We start from the raw sequence: 19,465 nt of genomic DNA on the forward strand, positions 1-19,465 counted from the left end.
GCCTTAATTGCCACGGGGGATATTTTTTTTTTTGGGGGGGGTATTTTCAGCGGGGGGTATTTTCCGGGGGATATTCGCCAGGGGGCATTCGCCTAGGACCATTAGAAACAAATTTATGCTTCTTCTCTCACCCCCAGTAATTATCTAAACCTAATCAACGAGACACGAAAATCCTTAACTTCTATCATTAATTCGAATTCATCTGGAACGGTACTCTTCAGTTTCAGGTCAAATATGATGGATAGAAAATGAAAATCTTTTTACTACACTCTTTGAGTTTCTTAATTATGCAGAATCACGTCTAAGACAGCCATGTAACTTGAATTAAAATAAGTTGAACAACAATCAAGAAGAATGTAAACTTAAATTTATACGTAAGGAACAGTCTGGAAGCGTGTCAATTTTAAACTTGAACATAAATAAACTGCTACAAAACTTAATAATTCCGTAAAAAGGTAAAATATACAAACGTTTCCAATCATCTCTTACAGGTTCTCTCGTTTTTATCAGAGCTTACTCATACAGCTTTATTCTGATGTGGAAATATTCAAATGCTAACGAAAAGTAGATAACCATGCATTCACACAATAAAAAAAAAACAAATTGGGTGGAAACTTATGCTTCAATTTACACACCAAACCAATGTTCTTGTAAAGTTTAGAGCCAATTCATTTAATACGGTCATTAAAATAAACATTCATCAACAACTACTTCTTTACTGATGTTTCCGAGGGTACCACTACACAACCCAATTGAACTTCTTTTTTAAAAACTTGTTTAAACAAAGAGCATTGAATGCTCAATTGCTAAAATATGATTGTTGTTTTTTTTTTCGTTAAACCTGTGTTTTAGGAAATCCCACTATGAGATTCCGATGTTAAATCTTCAAAGCTAGAATCTAAAAAAAGAAATAAAAATGAACTTTTTCGATTGGACAACTGACATATTCATTTGGATCTGCGAAAGAATGTCATATCTGGAAGATAAGGGAAAAGAAACTGTAGGATAGAAACTGCAACGCCATTCTGAATAATTTGTTTTTGTGTCCCCTTTCTACTTCCGGAAAAATAGAAAAATTTGGAATTGTTTAGGAATAGCTTCCATATCTCCACTAACAATGCAAGTTTTAATCAAAATTCGTAATATAGGCATACATTTTACTATGCAGTTATTTGCACGGGAAAAACAATGGTCAGTTTGGATTCAACTAGAGTTTTAACCTGGAATGTGATACACAATGCCCCCTTTCGACATTGTAGCAGAACTTTTTATTTTGAAGCGATCTTCTTTGAAGAAAAAAACACATAATCAAAGAGGAGTACGGTTATTTTGACAACGATGCCGTTTTTATGAATAATTTACCGAGTAAAGATAAACATCAAACATCAAACCGTTCACAGTAATGAGCGGTGGGATTTCTAACAAGCGAAACTTGTCAATAAAAACCGAAAATTTAGTAACAATGTATACATTCACATATCTTGCTCTTGGTACTGATTCCAAATACAAAAAAAATATATATTTATTTGAAACTTACTTATCAACAGTTATGAACACATGACGACGTTCAAAATTTTATAATAAAAGAAAGGGGAAAACATTCTCCAAAAAAAGGGGCCTGATCTTAATGGAAATTTCAACAAAAACTTCATTCCAGACCTGGAGCCTAGGTTTAAAACTCATATCTACTAAAATATGAATTTTAAATTTTTGCTCTGAAGAGTCGTCATAGATGAGTTCTTTTTTTCATAGATTATCATATCGAATCAGTGGCCACAGAACATCGTACTAGGATCATTCAAAAGATAAAGACAGTTCTAATGCTTTTTCGAAGTAATGAAAGGGGCTGGTTCCAAATCGAAGAGCCGACTTCTGACATTTTGTGCTACAATACAATGATTTGGACCCAAACAGCAGAGAAACAGTACCAAGCAAAAATTACGAGATATTACTAAACTTAGAACTATAGAAAAGCTAATCTTTCAGTCTCAATATACAAATTTGTACAATCATTTTAGTCTTATCAGTCAAATATCCAATAAATTTCGTCAAAGCTTTCTTAATTTTAGACTAATTCCTTTCAAATATACAGACCATCCGCTAGCTACACATAGCTTTCAGTTGAAGCTACATTTTTAATTTTCAGTAAAACATAAATGGCACTTTTGAAGGGCAGCCTCACCACACTTATTTATGATAAAAATTTCTAGACATTCTTCTCTCCTTTTAAATATCCGCCCTCTCACCCTATCCACGCTTGTTACCCATACACATCAAAAATTAAATAGTGGAGCATGGAGCAAAATAAGAAAAATGAAGAAAGTGGACAGGGACAATAACAATATAGATCAATAAAAAAGAAATAATAAAACCAACATATTAAACTGTGAAGGGGTTACAAGCACCAATACGCCTATATTAAAAAGCTTTAGTTTAGGTCGGTCTGCTTTTCAATAATGTACTTGATGTATTTTAAATTTCAACAATCATACTTCAATATTAATAACTAAAATTTGATCAGAACGGACCATTACCTAAATAGTCCCGAAACAATCGCAAGTTCTGCTTCTGCGAAGTAGGAAGTGGGGAGGGTGGATTAAGAGACAGAGCCCAAAGGACTTTACTACGCGCTATTTTGCCATGCAAACTGAAAAGGTTTGCAAAAAAAAAAAAAAGAAAAGGAAGAAAATAATGATTACAAATCCAGACGAAGATGAATCTAAGGCAGTGGTTAAAACGCAGGACAAAGCTGATTTTTTGACAAAATCTTTGCTAAGCCGGCCTCAGTGCTCAAAAAGGAAAGGAATAAAGTATACATAAAAGAAAAAGTAACATTTTGAAGTAAACTATAATGTAACCAAGAAATGATCGAACCAAAAACAAGAAATACCAGGTATTTTAGAAAAGAACCCTTTGAAAGGATTGAAAATCCATGTATGACACTGATTGTAATAATATGTAATAATTGTTACCTGGTCAGCTTACTAATTGAATTTATTTCTGGAGCATCTATTTTCTATGCTTTACGTATTTGTATTGATGTGGATCTTTTAAAGTCGGTTCAGCCTTAAAATGGCGCCAAGACTCGGATTCCGACTTTCCTTATCTTTCCAGGCCATCTATTCAGTACGATGACACCAGTTGATAAATAATATATTTGAGAGACAACAATCTTTGTAAAGTCAAATTATTGCGTTTGCTAACAACAGAGACAATCGTCCTTATTTTTTCCCTTTACTTTTTCTTAAGTTACAGCTTAAAATGACAATACCCTGACCAAACATCATCCGATTTTGGAATAGATATCAATCAGTACAACATTTTCTCTTCTTTTTAGCATCTTAACAGGTCAGCAGATTTAAAGCTTATCTCTTCCAGTTGTTTTGGAAGCACAGCTATATTTTCCAATCCCCTGTTACTTCGGGTGATATACCTTCATTTTTGCAAGACGTCCTTAAACAGGTAGTCTACCCTATACTGAATAATTATCTGCTATTTCTTAATCCAAGTTTACCTTCGAGTGTATCCATGCAAATGATCCGCGTGAGAAGGGAGAGCAAGTAGATATTTAGCAGGTATATCACAAGCTTGACACAGTATCACTGCTCTTTCAGCAGCCACTGGATCCTCACCTGGAGGCAGCGGAATTCCTTTCTGAATGAGAACAAGAGCTACTTTACACCTCCTTGTGCCAACAATTGATCTAAAAATATACATATAACAGGAATTGAAAATGCAGTTATTATGAAATAGAGGAATAAAAAAAGTAAATAAAACATAAAATAACCGTCCATGCCGTATCAAATAGTTTAACGGTATATCTAAACCAAGCATGAAGATCATTCTGCAATGATATTTATCATAGCAATTGATATAAAAACGAAGCATAAGAGAAAAAGAAAATGCATAGGAAATGTATTTAGTGAAAATAAAAAAGAAAATGCATAGGAAATGCTAGTGAAAATGCAAAAAAAAAACAAGGTGACAGAAAGAGTGTCTACAGCATATTAAAAAAAAAATACTGAAAAATGCTGTTACTCTTGCCCGAGTAACAGCATAGTTCAAGCGAGGGTGCTTGTTATCAGTGTTCAGTGGCAGATTTGGATTACTTCACGGATTTTCGAAGCCCATATTCTCCTGTTGCCGTTTCTATCACCCAAGTTTGATATTTAGCCATTATTGAGGCGTACCTGTCCTGGTTATATTTTTAGCCGTGCTAGTACTTAACTGCCAAGGCCAACAGTACGTTAAGATTAGAGTGGGTAAACAAATAATTGATCTATTTGAAGTGGGCGAAGTTGAATTGGTATGGGTCGTAATCGCAAACGTAATCGTCCCGCTGAGGACTCAGAAAACCCGTTGAATTCTACATCTACTAGTACCGGAAGTTCTATCACCCAAATTACCGTGGAAACTTTATCACAGAATTTTAACAAAGTACTTGAAGCTGTCCACGAAAATGGTAGAAAACTTGACATGATGAACGATAAGTTAAAAACAGTAGACGATCGTGTTTCCAAATTAGAGGTAACCCAGTCAGACCAGTGTTCTCAAGTTGCTATTCATGATAGTAGAATCAAAGTTCTAACAAATGAGAACTCATCCTTGAAATCACAATTATCAGTTCGTGTTGATGAAGCTAAGGCCCAGGGAAATGCAGTTTTGGAAATGTTGGATAGGCTTATTAAACTGGAAATTGAACAGAGGGGTAAAAACATAATTGTTTGGAATGCAGGTTGCGAAAGTGAAAATGTTGCTGTTGCTTTGTTCCAGGATATTGTTAAAGTGGGTTTAGAACAGCCTACAGTACCACCATTCAAAGTTCTTCAGTGTAAGAAGGATGCCAAATTTTTCAAAGTTGAACTAAGTGACAAGGAAACAAAAATTGGTCTATTACGCAGTGCAAAAAAACTAAAGAATAAGAATATTGGCCCATTCAAGAAAGTGTTTCTTAGTGATGATGCTATCCCTGAGTTACGTCGGGCTAGAAAAATTTTATTTAATGAGCGAGCCCAGTTACGTTATGCAGGTTTTGATGCATGGGTTTCTAAATCTTTCCCACCTTGTGTTCAATTTAAACGCCCTGATGGATCTATCACTAAGTATTTTCAGAATGATGTAATTACTGCAATTACTAGACCGGTTATTAGCCATGACTATGGAGGGCGTAGTCAAAGAGGTCGATTTGGAAAGCAGAAGTGAATGTTTTGCTTGTTTGTAGTTAATCAAGGAAAATTATATTTGTTTTTATAGTTTGTGATGTAAAGTTAAGTAATTAAATTGGCTGTTAGAGTTTAGATTGGATACCCTCTTTGTGATTATATTGTGCTCTTTGGTGATTAATAATGATTGTTTTCTTCGTTTGCCTTTATTTCGAATTTATATCTTATTTCTTTTGGGGTTCTATCTTTTTATTTTTTCTTTGGATTATTTTTGTTTCATTTTTTGTTGTGAGAATTGAGAGAGTATCTTTAATTGTAATTGGCAAATGACCTATTCGTCACCACAGGCCATTTGGATCTTTAATAGATAGTGGTTAGAGATCTTGTTCTACCCCTGGGGGCTCGTAGTATAATTGATTTGGAAAATAAGAAGGTTAATTTTTATAATTATTTTAATGAATGTATTAATAGAAATTTGGACTTTGTGGTTCCAGCTTTTAACCCCCCCGAGGATTCTAAATTTGTTTTAGTTATGATTTTCATGATGTTGAGTATCGGCATGGTGGATCGGAAGATTTTGGGATTTTCCATTTGAATTGTCAGGGCCTAAATACGACATTTGATTTTTTAGCGAATCTAGGTAAACTTAATCTTTTCCATGTGTTTGCTTTGACGGAGACCTGGTTGAACGACCACAATTCTGCTCTTTTAGATATACCTGGATATACTTTATTTATTCGGAACCGGGAGTTACGTCAACACGGGGGCCTTGCGGCTTATGTTCGTGAAGATCTCCATGTTAGAGTTCGAGACGATTTAAGTGAATATAAGGAAATGGTGTGTGAAACACTAGTATTACAAGCTAAATTGAATAATGTTGACACATATTTAGTAATTGTATATAGGCCTCCTTCTGGTTCTATTCAAGAATTTTTTGAGAATCTTCATGAACAGCTGGCAAAAATACAAATTAGTAACAACCCTTGTTTTGTTCTAGGTGACTTTAATATTAACATGCTGGATATGGATTCTTTCGTGACTTCTCAGTTATTAAATTTGTGTATGTCTTATGGGCTGTTCCCAACGATTAACATCCCAACTAGAGTTTCTAGGACGTCTGCAAAACTTTTGGATAATATTTTTTCCAATTCACCTTTTAGATAACCACGAGTCCTTGTAAATGTGGAATCTGACCACTTTGGTGTTTTTGCAGATTTTAAGGTATTTATTTCTAAGTGAGAAACTCCTGAACGGAGTAAAAGAGTTGCAGTTATTGATCGTAGTGCCCTATTGAAATTAAAAAATAATATGGTTCATATTGAATGGGTATCTCTTTTTGGAAATGAGAGTGATGTAAATACTAAATTTTCACTCTTTTATAGTAAGCTTTTAGAAATGGTTAAGGAAGTGGGAGCAGTGAAGAATTCGAAAGGTCGAAAACATAATGGGAGGAAGCCATGGATAACGCATGACCTTCTTCGAAAAATAAATGTAAGAGATAGACTGTTTAAGTCACAAGCTTTAAGACCGACGGATGAGAATAAAAAGCGACACCGTGCTTTTCGTAATTGTTTGAATAATCTCCTCCGTGAGGCTAAACAAAAATATTTTAGTATGAAGTTTAAGGATGTTAAAGGTAACCCGTTGAAAACTTGGCAAATAATCCGTAATGTTATAGGTCAGCGGTCTAATATTCTACCAACTGAAGCGAATGTTAATGAGGTTACAATTGCAGATGGTACTGGGATACGTAATGCGTTTTTGAATTATTATTGTTCAGTAGGCCTACAAATAGCCGAGATGATTTCCTCGTCTCCAGATGACCCACCCTTTGGATCTACTCTACCATCGCCTGCAAATGTATCGGTACATCTAAAGATGATTACATTAGATGAGTTAAGGGATATTATCTATAGTATAAAAAATAGTTCGTCCAGTAGTGACCTAGTCAGCCTAAAAATTCTAAAATGCATTGTCCCTTGTATATCTGGTGTTTTGACATCACTGATTAGTGATTGCTTCGGTCAAGGAAGGTTTCCAGATTGTTTAAAAAATGGAAGAGTGACACCGGTTTATAAAGGTGATGATAGAAATGATTTGGGTAATTATCACCCAATATCAGTCTTCCCAGTTATTTCTCGTCTTATTGAAAAATGTTTTAGTAATCGGTTGACCTATTTTTTAGAGAAGTTTAAATTGTTGCAATAATCAGTTCGGTTTCAGAAAAGATAGGAAGACAGGATGCATTGATATTTTTGACTAGTATAATTAACTAGTATAATTAACATAGCTTTAGATGAAGGATTTAAGGTTGGTGCAGTGTTTCTAGACCTACAGAAGGCTTTTGATACAGTTGACCATGGCCTACTCCTGGAAAAATGAGAGGTCTATGGGATCCGAGGTAAAACTCTTGACTTTATACGGAGTTTCCTTAGTAGCCGGTACCAGTTTGTAGAGATGACTTCTATACAATCAGGCGCCTGCCCAGTGACTAGTGGTGTCCCGAAGGGGTCAGTTCTTGGTCCGATTCTTTTTTTATTGTACATTAATGATATGCCTGATTGTATCCCAAGTTGTTGTTTTAATGTTAGTGATATGGCCAAAAATCCCAGGAATGAGACGGTGTCAGTATTTGCTGATGACACAGTTGCTGTTAGTACCGCGAAGACAGAAGAATTACTTCAGACATCGATGAAAGATGCTATTGAAAGGTTATATTCCTGGTTGAGGGTAAATAGATTAAAGATTAAACTGGGTAAGACTAATTTTGTTATTTTTTCCCGTTCACCAGATTTTTATCCATGGTTTCAGGATATTGCAACACAGTATGGAGCTTTAAAGCGGGTGTGTTCTTATAAGTACCTGGGGGTTTATATTGATCATTCAAGCGCCATGTACATTATGTCTGTAAAACCGTGTCTCGTAACCTGGGTATAATGAGAAAACTTAAGCATTTTTTTCCTCCTTTTGTTATGCGCCTTCTTTATTATTCCCTTATCCATCCATATATATTGTATTGTAGTAGCGTTTGGCTTGGAACATTTCCTTCTATTGCTCGGCCAATACGAGTTCTACAAAACAATGCTGTTCGGCTGTTAGATGGCCTACAACCCCGGGATTCGGTACGAAACGTGTATGAGCGTGTAAAGATACTGCCAGCTTCCGGATTACGGGAGTTGTATACACTTCTATTCATTTTTAGGATCAGAGGGGTATAAACCTCCCGTGTTTTGATAGCTTGGCTAACCTGAGATCTTCTGTCAATGATTATGGTGCTAGGTCATTTGCAGAGATTAATATTCCACTGGTAGTTTCGGCCCGATCGATGTTTTCTTTGCTTCACAGGGGGATCAGAAGTTGGAACCATCTTTATAAAATTAAAAAATATATAGGTGATATTTCTTCATTTAAGATAGTAATTAAAGGGATGCTTTTTAGTAAGTATGAATTTTAGGTTTTTTTTTTTTTTTTTTTTTTAAATAATTATATTGGTAAATTTTTATGGCTCCTGGGGGTGATGATTATGGATATGATTGCAAATTTAATGAAAATGTTAAGGTTTAAGGTTTGTGGTGCTGTTTGGGGACTGTGATATAGATAGGTTATTATTTTTTTCGTTTTTTTTTTTTGTTTTGTTATGTTAGTGTATTTTTGCCACCCCCTTGGACAAGTTTTTACTTCTTGGGGTGGCCGCTAAACTTATGTTAGAAGCGACTAAAAATGAGATGGGGCATTTATTTTAATTAGAAGTCCAAACAGGTCTAACCCTTAGTAGGAGCAAGAACGAGGAATTCCCGTGAGGAGAGGGTCAAAATAGGAGAGTACTAAGACTATGCGTAACTACGGCCTTTCTCCCGCTCTGCTTGTACCCCTTGGTGCTAATTATTAATTTTGCTTATACGGGTACCAATACTCTTCATCAGAACAGTATTATTCAACACAACCTTGTCTGCCATAAGAATAACTGGTGAAGAGTAGTGTAACTGATTCTGTAACCGTAAATTTAAAGGCATTAACCCCTTAACGTACAAGCCCGAGTCATACTCGAGCATTAAAGACTGGCGACTTTGTGCAAGCCCGAGTCTGCCTCGGGTAAACCAAAAAATTATGTTACGAAACCATACTTGGCCTTGTCTGACTTGGGATAGTGTTGCAAGCACAAAACAACTTGTAGTGACATAGCAACAAATATGCCCAACTTACGGACAAATGATCTTGGCAAGTTGTCACTTCCAAACTCCAATTTTGAATAGTGGTACTTAATTACTTTTAGTGACTAATTCTAAAGAAGTATCCCTTTCTTTGTTCATGGTCTAAAAATTTGTGTTGTGCAGTGTGCTATAGAAAAAGGAACGACAGTGGAAAAATAATTTGAAAGGCGACACGCTTTTTGGTCAAAATGCTGTGTGCAATGTTGTGCTGTGTGCAGTTCCTTGCTTCAAATTATTTCAAACAAAAAGTGATTTTTGAACCAAGGTTACAGTAAATACCAACCAACACCAGTTGAACCTAGTTATATGTATATTTTTCCTTTGTCAAAAAAATTGAAGTAAATGTCAAAATCTATGGCAATTTGTGCGTTCAATTTTGAACCCTTCAACTTAGAAAAAATGGAAAAACTCTATGGGCAGTCACGAGGGATTGTCCACTCTTAAAAATCATGTACACCAGGTGACGCATGCCAGGCGTGGCGGAACTGTCCCAATCGTTTTGGGGATCATAAAAAGCGTTTTGGGGGTTGTACCAAGTGTGGTGGAACTGTGCGGCACATGTGGCGTTCCGAGATGTACACCAGGTGGCGGGAAGTGGGGGAACCACCTGGGGCAGCTAATAGGCACTTTAATAAAGTGCATAGTAAAATATCAGAACAAATCACTTGTCAAACAACCTAAATATTGAGCACCTTCAATAAAAAAAAAATTTGGGGACCATAAATTTTTTTTTAAATGGCGTTAAGGGGTTAAAAAAAGAAAACAATTCATATGTAATTAATAAGGATATGGTTTTGTTGGTGTTGAGCGGCAAGGGGTGTGCTGGGGTCTAATTTGTGTTTTCTACAAAAAATCAGAAAATCTATGCGTCATTCCGCTCCAAAAAGGGAAACAAGCCTAGTGATCTGTAAAAAAGTTGGGGGTAAAAAAGGGAGGATTTTTAGAAACCATGACCCCCCCCCCCTTTACTTTCAAGCATACAGATTTACAACCAATGCATGTTAAAGATTTGAATAAGGTGCTACCAGCCTACATTTCTACTATAAAGTTGGCAATGAAGAATAACTATGTGCATCTTTAACTTGGCAGGTTTTTGTACCAATTCAATGTGCAGCTTGGATTTAGCTCGTTTTCGCACTGAGACAAGACTTATATGGGTTTTGAACAGAGCCAGGACTTTCATTTTTGCACCAAATCATGACTGGACTCGTAGTTGTCCTGATTCAGAATTTAACTCTTTTTTACATCAGTTTTTTTGGACTGCTCATTTTTCCACTAATTTAGAACTTGACTCGTTTCTCCACTGAGTCAAAACTTAGTAAGTGCTGGAGAAACCACTGGCTCACTTAGTTCACCAATCCTACAAATTGAAAATCCAACTAATATTCGGATTCAACAAGGTGGAATATGCATACATTTTCTGCTAAAAAAAACATGGTATGAGGGGAGGGCCTTGGCGGGGCTAAGGATCCCCTTAGTGACCTTTATGGTAAAGATTAAAAATTTTCCAGTATGTAGCATCTTGAAAACAAGCTTATACCTACTCGTCTTTCAGCTAAAAAGTTGGCAGCATAAGCATACTAAGTTCAGTTTGGACTTTGCAGGTTATGCACAGAGTCTGCATCGAGAGGCACCAAGTTACGTTGTTGTTCATTTTTAATATAATTTAGGACTTGGCCCTTTCTTCATTGAGTCAAAAGTTAGCTTTTTTGGCACCGTTGCAAGACTTAGCTCGTTTTCCCACCATAACACACCATCACTCAGACTTGGATCATGTTTCAACCAAATTAGGACTTTGGTTTTGAGTCAGGACTCACTCATTTTACTTAATTGGTTTTTGAATCGAATGCATACACAACTTAGATTACCTCAGTTTTGCACCGAGTCGGAACTTGGCTGGTTTTTCCATCACTTTGGAATGGTCAGTGTTAGACAGGCCACTGTCACACTTTGGTTTTCAAATTATAGAAATTAAAAATCAGTATTAGAGGGTTGTCAACAAAGACAACTTTTGTTGTCTCATGATACAGATTAGAACTCCTACCGTAGTTCTGGTTTGAACAAAGTATGGCATGCCGAAATTTCTGCTCAAAGAAGATTGGCATAGGGGAGGGATGTGAGACCCATGCGCCGACTCAGTTCAATAGTAAAGATTGAATACCCTTGCATGTTGCCTATATGTCTACCTTTCAGCTAAATAGTTAGCAGTTGGGAAAGACAGCTTGGACTTAGCTGGTATTTTCACAAAGTCATAAATTAGCTTAATTTTACAGCAAGTCAGAATATCACCAAATTAAGATCTGAAAATTCTTCCCCACATCTCCCAATTTTACTCATGTTATTGAACGTTTTTTAGTTTTTTTTTTTTTTTTTTGTTGATTGTTTTCATATATGCTTGTTGTCCATTATCATATTATTTGAAGATAGACTCTTCACCTTGTGGATTTTGATCTGTTTTTATTTTGAAAAAACTTCTTGTTTACACTACTAACTGTTTCATTCAGTGATTTTTTGTTTTTTTAAATATTAGTTTTCGTCCAGCAAGGATAAATATTGTTTAATTTGATTTAAAATTATTTAAACCTTGATTTGTTTTAATTTCTATGAACTACTTATTGTTTGTTTGTTGTTGTTTTCTTTTTTATTCTTTTCAACCATGAAGTTAAAATTTGGCAGTTATTCACTGTGAAAATCAATTCTCAGAGCAAATCTTATCTTCAATTTTCAAGTTTTGAAAATGGAATTTTTTTTTGATAATTCAGAACATTAGACGGTAGGCCTATTACTAAGTAATATCCAAGAAACATAAGCAGCACTCGGAAATCAAGAGCCCTTGGCAAAATATTCTGTTTACTATTAAGAATCATTGTAGGATCAAACAGGCAAAACTACAGCATACTATGACAAACAACATATATCCCTTTGCCAATATTCAGCTGACTTACTTTAATTGTTGAACTTTCACAACAACTTCAGCCTTTTTTTCTGGCCAAGCAGGATCACTCCAATCCAGGTCTGCAAAACATACAACAACTGCAGGTATATGATGGACATGCTTCTGTAGCCATGTAGATTTCAGGATTCCCTTAGGAATGTACCATTCGTAAGAAGTCCTCTAAAAATATTTACATACAAATGTTTGTGGGCTTTTTGGAGATCCTTGCCATACATATATATATATATATATATATATATATATATATATATATATATATATATATATATATATATATATATATATATATATATATATATATATATGTGTATATATATATATATATATATATATATATATATATATATATATATATATATATATATATATATATATATATTTATATATATATATATATATATATATATATATATATATATATATATATATATATATATATATATATATATATATATATATATATATATATATATATATATATATATATATATATATATATATATATATATATATATATATGTATATAAGTGGTACAAAAAAGTGGTAATAACAAAAATACTTGTATACATTTTAACATAGGATAATAATATATATATATATATATATATATATATATATATATATATATATATATATATATATATATATATATATATATATATATATATATATATATATATATATATATATATACTTACTTTACTTAAGTCCCATCCATCCTCATGGGACGTCTTGGGGCCACTCCTTTCAAAGAAATCTGATGAACTAGGGTTCGATATGCTGTTCCGTCAAGTGCGGTTCGGGATAGTTGGGCAATGCGTTGTCGGTCAAAGTTTTCGATCCACCTTTTGCGCGGTCTTCTCCGTGGTCTAAGTCACACATATATATATATATATATATATATATATATATATATATATATATATATATATATATATATATATATATATATATATATATATATATATATATATATATATATATATATATATATATATATATATATATATATATATATATATATATATATATATATATATATATATATATATATATATATATATATATATATATACTTCCCTTAAGTCGTTCGTTAATTACATCTTCTCACCCCATTCAAGAACAACCTGCTTTTCATTCAGCCCTTGACAGCTGGCCGTAAAGGACAGTCTTTGGCAATCTGTCATCTTTCGTCCGGTTAACCCTAGCTATCTCAGTATTTCTCTCATTATAGCCCTAGAAAGCGGGATTGAACCACACTTTTCGAACAACCTATTGTTTGAAATACGGTCAGCCAGTCAATCTGTAGACAATTTTTAGGTAAAACCTCTAGCAAATCTTCCTCCGTTTTTCGGAGCCATTCTCAACCACTGTGATCACCGTGGCTTCCAATAGTCTAATCTTGGTTCGCAGATTTATCTTCCTATTCTTCCAAACTTTTTGTCATCTGTGGAAAACACCCTGGGCCTTGACTATTCTACTTTTAACATCTTCACTGCACTCACCGTCTTTATTAGCAATATTACCTAAGTAGGTGAAGCTGTCCAATTGATCGATCTTTTCGTTACCCAACGTCACCTTTTCATCTTGACTTATTCCTAGCCTTAGCAACTTAAGTCTTCTTAACATTAATGTTCAAACTTATTCTAACACCCTGAACTCACAAAATCACTAAAAGTTCATTCAGTTTGCTCACACTTTCGTCTAGGATGCTTAAACCATCAGCATAATCTAAGTCCGGGAAAATGTTACTTCTCCATTTGAGTTCTCCGATTAACTTTGCTGGCTCCTTAAGAGAAAGTCCATCAAAATAATCCATATAAAGTGGAATTAACACAACCCTGCTCTGCTCCTGATTTAATACGAAACCAGCTACTAAACTTTTTCGGTCGACACATCCTGTACCCTTCCCAAAACCACACTGTTTTTCTTTTAAAACTTTGTCTGCATCATCTCTAGCCTTAACCTTATTATCATACTAAGTCATTTGCCACTTAAAGAAACCAAGCTAAGGCTTCTATAATTACCCTCCTGTCCCTTTATCCTTTCATGTAAGTTATGTAATTTAAGTTTTCCTAAAATCGCTAGGTACTTCCTCTTTTTCAAAAACCCTATTCCTAATCTTCAGTAACTTCGCTCATTTACCACACTATCAGCACTTGGGACCTTATCATTTTTAAATCTTTTTAGTACTGTTGCTAATTCTTCCACACAAAATAGATCTTGCTTCATATCCAAGGTGTCAGAAAATTTTTCATTCTCCTCTATATCTTTTCCTGTGCTCTGTCCCAGTTTAGCACATTCTCAAAATGTTCAACCCATTTCTTATTAACTCTTTCTTTATCGCTAATTGTGGCCCATTCCTATCTTTATGTAGGACAAGTCCAGATTGGCAACTCCCTTTTAATATATTAACATGACAGTACAATATTTTTGCTATTATACCGTCTAGCTGCAGCTTCCAGATCTTCACAAATTTTATCCATGGCCTCCACTTCACACATCCTTGTGTGAAGTGGCTCATATTTTAATGCTTTCCCCAGCTCATATTTTAATGCTTTCTCCACTTTCTTTACATTCCTTTATTTTCATATGATCTACCACTAAGATAGTTTCTGCACCAGCCCCTCCCCCTTTTTATTAAAAATAAGCATTTTCACTAACATTCCTAGCTATGTTCTTAACTATCTTCTCCAAGACATCATCAGCTACTTCATAAATTATTTTCCTAAAATTATTCTATCCAACTTCTACATTGTCAAATTTTGAACGCTTCAGTCTAGTATCCAACTGTTACTGGAATGTTTCCCTCAAATTCACATCCCTGAGTCTACTAACGTCATAGCTTCTCAGAAGGTGGTTACTCTTCCTACATTTAAGCTTAAAATTAACCCTAGACACTACTAGATGGTGATCTTTACTTTTAGAATAAATAATAGCACTCCTATATACCCTAGTATCTTGTGTTGATCCTGCCAGTCTTCAGTGTACAATAACATAATCAACAAGGTTAGCTGTCTTACCATCAAGTGAATACAATTTTAATTTAAGGGTCATTTTATGAACAAATACACTGTATTGATTATAATTAGATTGTTATACCTACGAAATTGCAGCAATCTCACTACTAGATGGTGATTTTTACTTTTAACATCAATAACAGCATTCCAATGTACCCAAATGTCCTGCATTGATCCTGCCAGTTTTCAGTTTACAGTAACATAATCAATAAGGTCTCGAGAAACGAGATTTTTTGGCCTCGAGAAACGCAATTTTCCCAGAACCAGTGCAGGACAAAGACTAACACCCCCTTCACCAAGTTGATGTGCACTAATGGATTTTCTATACTACCTTTGGTGATAATATGCATTATCATTAAACTAAAATCGAATTCATAGCAACAAAACTGAGTTCGAACAGAAAATGGTTCATCTAGGTGCATGATTTCTTTTCTAAACCAGTTATTAGAACATTTCAGCTTAATCCCTCTTCTGAACTAAACACTATAATAAAAAAAAATAATTCCGTTATATTCAGGAAATTTATCTTTATTACATTTTTAGTCATTTTCAGTTTAACTGCATCCCAGAATCCTTTCCCCCTGCTAATGCCTGGATATAGTTCTAGGCAACATATAAAAGTTTTTCTATTTTGTTGGTTAATATTTTTACTTTTTGTTACTTATTTATCACCAACAGGTGCCAAACAATGCCATTTTGAAGAAAAATAATCAGCAGATTTTTCCACCTAGTCTAGATCTAAATTCTGTTATTAGAGGGGGAGGGCGAATAGTATGAAAATACATAGAAATAATATGAAAAAGCCCCAAAATGAAGAGAATTCAGGGGGAATCTGGATCCAGATGCTCCTCTAGCTTGCATATCTACCCTGAACTAGTTCTGGCAACTGTTAAAACTGTACTTGTAATACAAGAGTACTTTTTTAAGGCAAAACTATAAGTTCGATTTTATTATTCATAATAAAAACTTATGAAAATATGTGTGGGGGGGGGGGAGAGAAATTTTGCTTAGGATCCTTCCTTAGGTTGGGAAGGTATTACTAATAGAATTCTAGTGGTTCATTTTGTGACTGAAAATGCAAGACATAAGTCACAGAAGTATATGCCCCTATAGAACAAACTGACTGTGATAATAGTGACCCAGACGAATCCTTCTTTCAGTTACAGGAAAAAAATAGACAGGATCCCAGGTAGAAGCATGGTGTTTTTATTAGAGGATTTTAATAACCAGGCTGGTAGAAATAAGGATAGATGGTATCCCAGCCTAGGCAAATTTTGGTGTCAGAAAGGAACACATTAATGGTTATAGACTGCTTCAATTTTTTAAGTAAAACAATCTAGTTATAACCATTAAGGTATTTGGCCATAAAATGGCCCATAAGTTTGGTACTCACATGATGGTAAGATGACCAACCCTATTGCCATCGAAGGCTGGTGAGATCAATGCAAGATACCCAGGGTACACAGGATTCCTGTTATTGATGTTAAAAGTAAAGATGAATTTAGGAAGGATAGTCTGAAATTTAGGAAGGGTAACTTCTTTCGAGGAAGTTGTGATGTATTGACCATAGACTCCAGGATGAGAATTTGATAGAAATTTTCTAGAAACTGTTGAAAATAAAACTGGAGGATCTAAAATTTGACAATATAGAAGACGGATGAAATAATCAGATGCAAAGCTATAGCGTTTTCTATAGCAAAGACTATAAGGTTTCAGAAGGCTATAAGGTTTCAGAAGGACTTCATGTGCAAGGGGTTATCGGATAAACTTCGGAGGGGGGAAATCATATTGGAAATCAGAAGCCTTTTTCAAGAGTCAAAAGCGATTGGAGGGTAACTAGCCCCCTCCTCCATGGCCTCTGTTCCCCAAATGCATATAAAGCACTAGGAGACAGCCATTTCGTTCAAAATAGTCCAAAGATAAGATAAGATATTTATTTCAAAAAATGACTATCACAAGCCCCGAATGACCGAATTCGCATTTCGGAGTCATAAAAAAATATCATAAAAATAGCACAAAAATCGCAAAAAAATGGCTAAACAATGCCAAAAACAAAAATACCAGAAAGGCAAAGCCATTCTGATATTGTTGACCATTCCATTCTTTGCGACCATTCCACATATTGCGACCATTCCATTCTTTTTCTATCTGGTTTGCGCCCATTTTTTAATACTAGTGATATGCAGGATATTAGAGATTTTTGTATTTCCGTTATTAAAAATATCTTTTGTATTTGCCTCGTTGGTATAGAAACCGTAAGATTATTCGAGATGTCATTTTCAATGCAACTGATATATTGACGTCATATAATAAGTTGGACTCCAAGTTAAAAGATGAGGCCTGCAAGCGGTGTGGTCCTTTTCATCCTCTTGTGCGATTGTTCTGATTTGCATTTGTAGTTCTTTATATTGATATTGTTTTGCATGTGTTTTGTTTTGTATGTCTTTAACTTTTATTTTCTTTTGTTATTCCACTTTTATAATGTTCGTGGGTCAAAAATAAAATTATTATTATTATTCATTAGTCAAAAAAAAAAGAAAAAAAAAGCGTCAAATGTAAGAAAGTTAAAAAGGTAAAAACTAAAACAAAACCAAAAAAAAAGATTGAGATAAAAATAAAGGAAAAAAGGAGGGGACCTAGGAGAGTACCTTGGGGTACTCCATTGTGTACAGGGAGGGTGCTGGAATAAGGATTTTGATATTTGACTAACTTTAATCTAGTTAACCAAACGGTGGCTACCAATTTAACCAAGAGATAATCAATATTGAAATCGGTTATAATCTTATCTGCTAATATAGTATTGCTGACAAGGTCAAATACATTTTAAAGATTAATGGAAATTAAATTTAGCCAGCAATTCGGTTTTTCGAGAATTTATCCAATTCAGTCAATAAAAAAAACAAGGTAATGGGAAGTAGCGGTGGATTTGATGTTCCCATATTGTCTCAGGTCAGTAAGAGGTAAGATTTTCTCCTTTAGCCAATCTGCGAGGAATCCTTCATATAGCTTAGAGAAAATGTGAGTGAGTGAAATGGGACGAACACCTTCAAAACCAGGTTTACCGTCTTTCAAGGGGGTTATGAAACCCTGTTTCCAAATTTGTGGATATTGGCCAGACTCAGTAATCTCATTGAAAATAACAGACAAGGGCTTTGAGAGAAGTCACTGAAAGCACTAATAAGAGGAAACGGGATATCTAAAGGGCAGACACTTGGTTTTCTTAGTTTTCAAATTTTTCTTTTGATCTCACACGGAGATATGGAGAGGAAAACAGGGGGGGGGGAGACATCAGTAGGTAATTGATAAGACCAGGCTGGGAGGCTCTGGACGATGGAAGCAAGGGACTTGCTAAGATTATTAGCGGTAACTTCTGAGGAGTCAGGTAGGTTGAAGTCAAGCTGCTCTAGACTCCTACCTCACAACTTTTTTTTACCTCGGAATACCATTTTTTTGGTTTGTTGGTAAGCAATTCTTTGACCTCATTCTTGTAGTAGGATCGGGCAGATTTACGAATTTCCTTTTTAATCGCTTTTCTTAGTTTATTGGCTTCATCCAGTTTACCATTTCTGAAAAGATTCAATTTTTTCCTAATTAGCGTTTTTATGGGTTAGTTAATGAATGGTTTGTCACTGGAGCACTTTTTAAATCTTTTTTCCAGGAAAGAAATTAGGAATTTATCATTTAGCTCTTTGTGAAAGGTAGCGATTTTTTCATCAAGATCATGCAAATTATAAATATCAGACCACTTCTCAGCACTCAAACACGTTCCAAAAGAAAGAAGGCCAGCATTTTGAAGGGGGCGAAAAGAGCCAAAAGTTACTGAGTATGTATGCTTAAAATTAAAAGAGGGGGACAGGAGGAGGGCAAAATGAGCTTTGCCCAATGGAGGCAAAGCTAAGGGGGGACCGTAAAAATTGTTCAAATTATTTAGAATGACATCTAGAGAGGTATTTCCCCTAGTTGTTGGTATTTTAAGCATTTGCTTAACTTCTAGAGAGGAGCAAATTGAATTCATCTTAAGTTTATTGGCATCACCAAGCAGAAAAAGTCCAGCATTTGGATACTTAGAGATAACGAAATCAGCACTGGTCTGCAACTGCCGGAGAAATTTGCGTT

The 19,465-nt window shown here is 34.7% G+C and overlaps 1 protein-coding gene across 3 annotated transcripts in view; it reads right to left on the minus strand.

Annotated features, from left to right (window-relative positions):
* The window catches only part of LOC148952162 (trafficking protein particle complex subunit 11-like), a 249,466-nt gene that overhangs the window by 214,994 nt on the left and 15,007 nt on the right, over positions 1–19,465 (minus strand). For all 3 annotated transcript variants that reach the window (XM_089089622.1, XM_089089620.1, XM_089089619.1), the window contains exons 2-3: positions 12,319–12,488; positions 3,515–3,703 (exon numbers count right to left, since the gene is read on the minus strand). In XM_089089622.1, the coding sequence (XP_088945748.1) occupies positions 3,515–3,703; positions 12,319–12,488 (359 nt within the window). The remainder of the gene's footprint in view (positions 1–3,514; positions 3,704–12,318; positions 12,489–19,465) is intronic.

Source organism: Artemia sp. Qi Xiang Cuo, chromosome 5, assembly GCF_049724085.1.
Source record: "Artemia sp. Qi Xiang Cuo chromosome 5, ASM4972408v1, whole genome shotgun sequence".
Lineage (NCBI taxonomy): Eukaryota > Metazoa > Arthropoda > Branchiopoda > Anostraca > Artemiidae > Artemia > Artemia sp. Qi Xiang Cuo.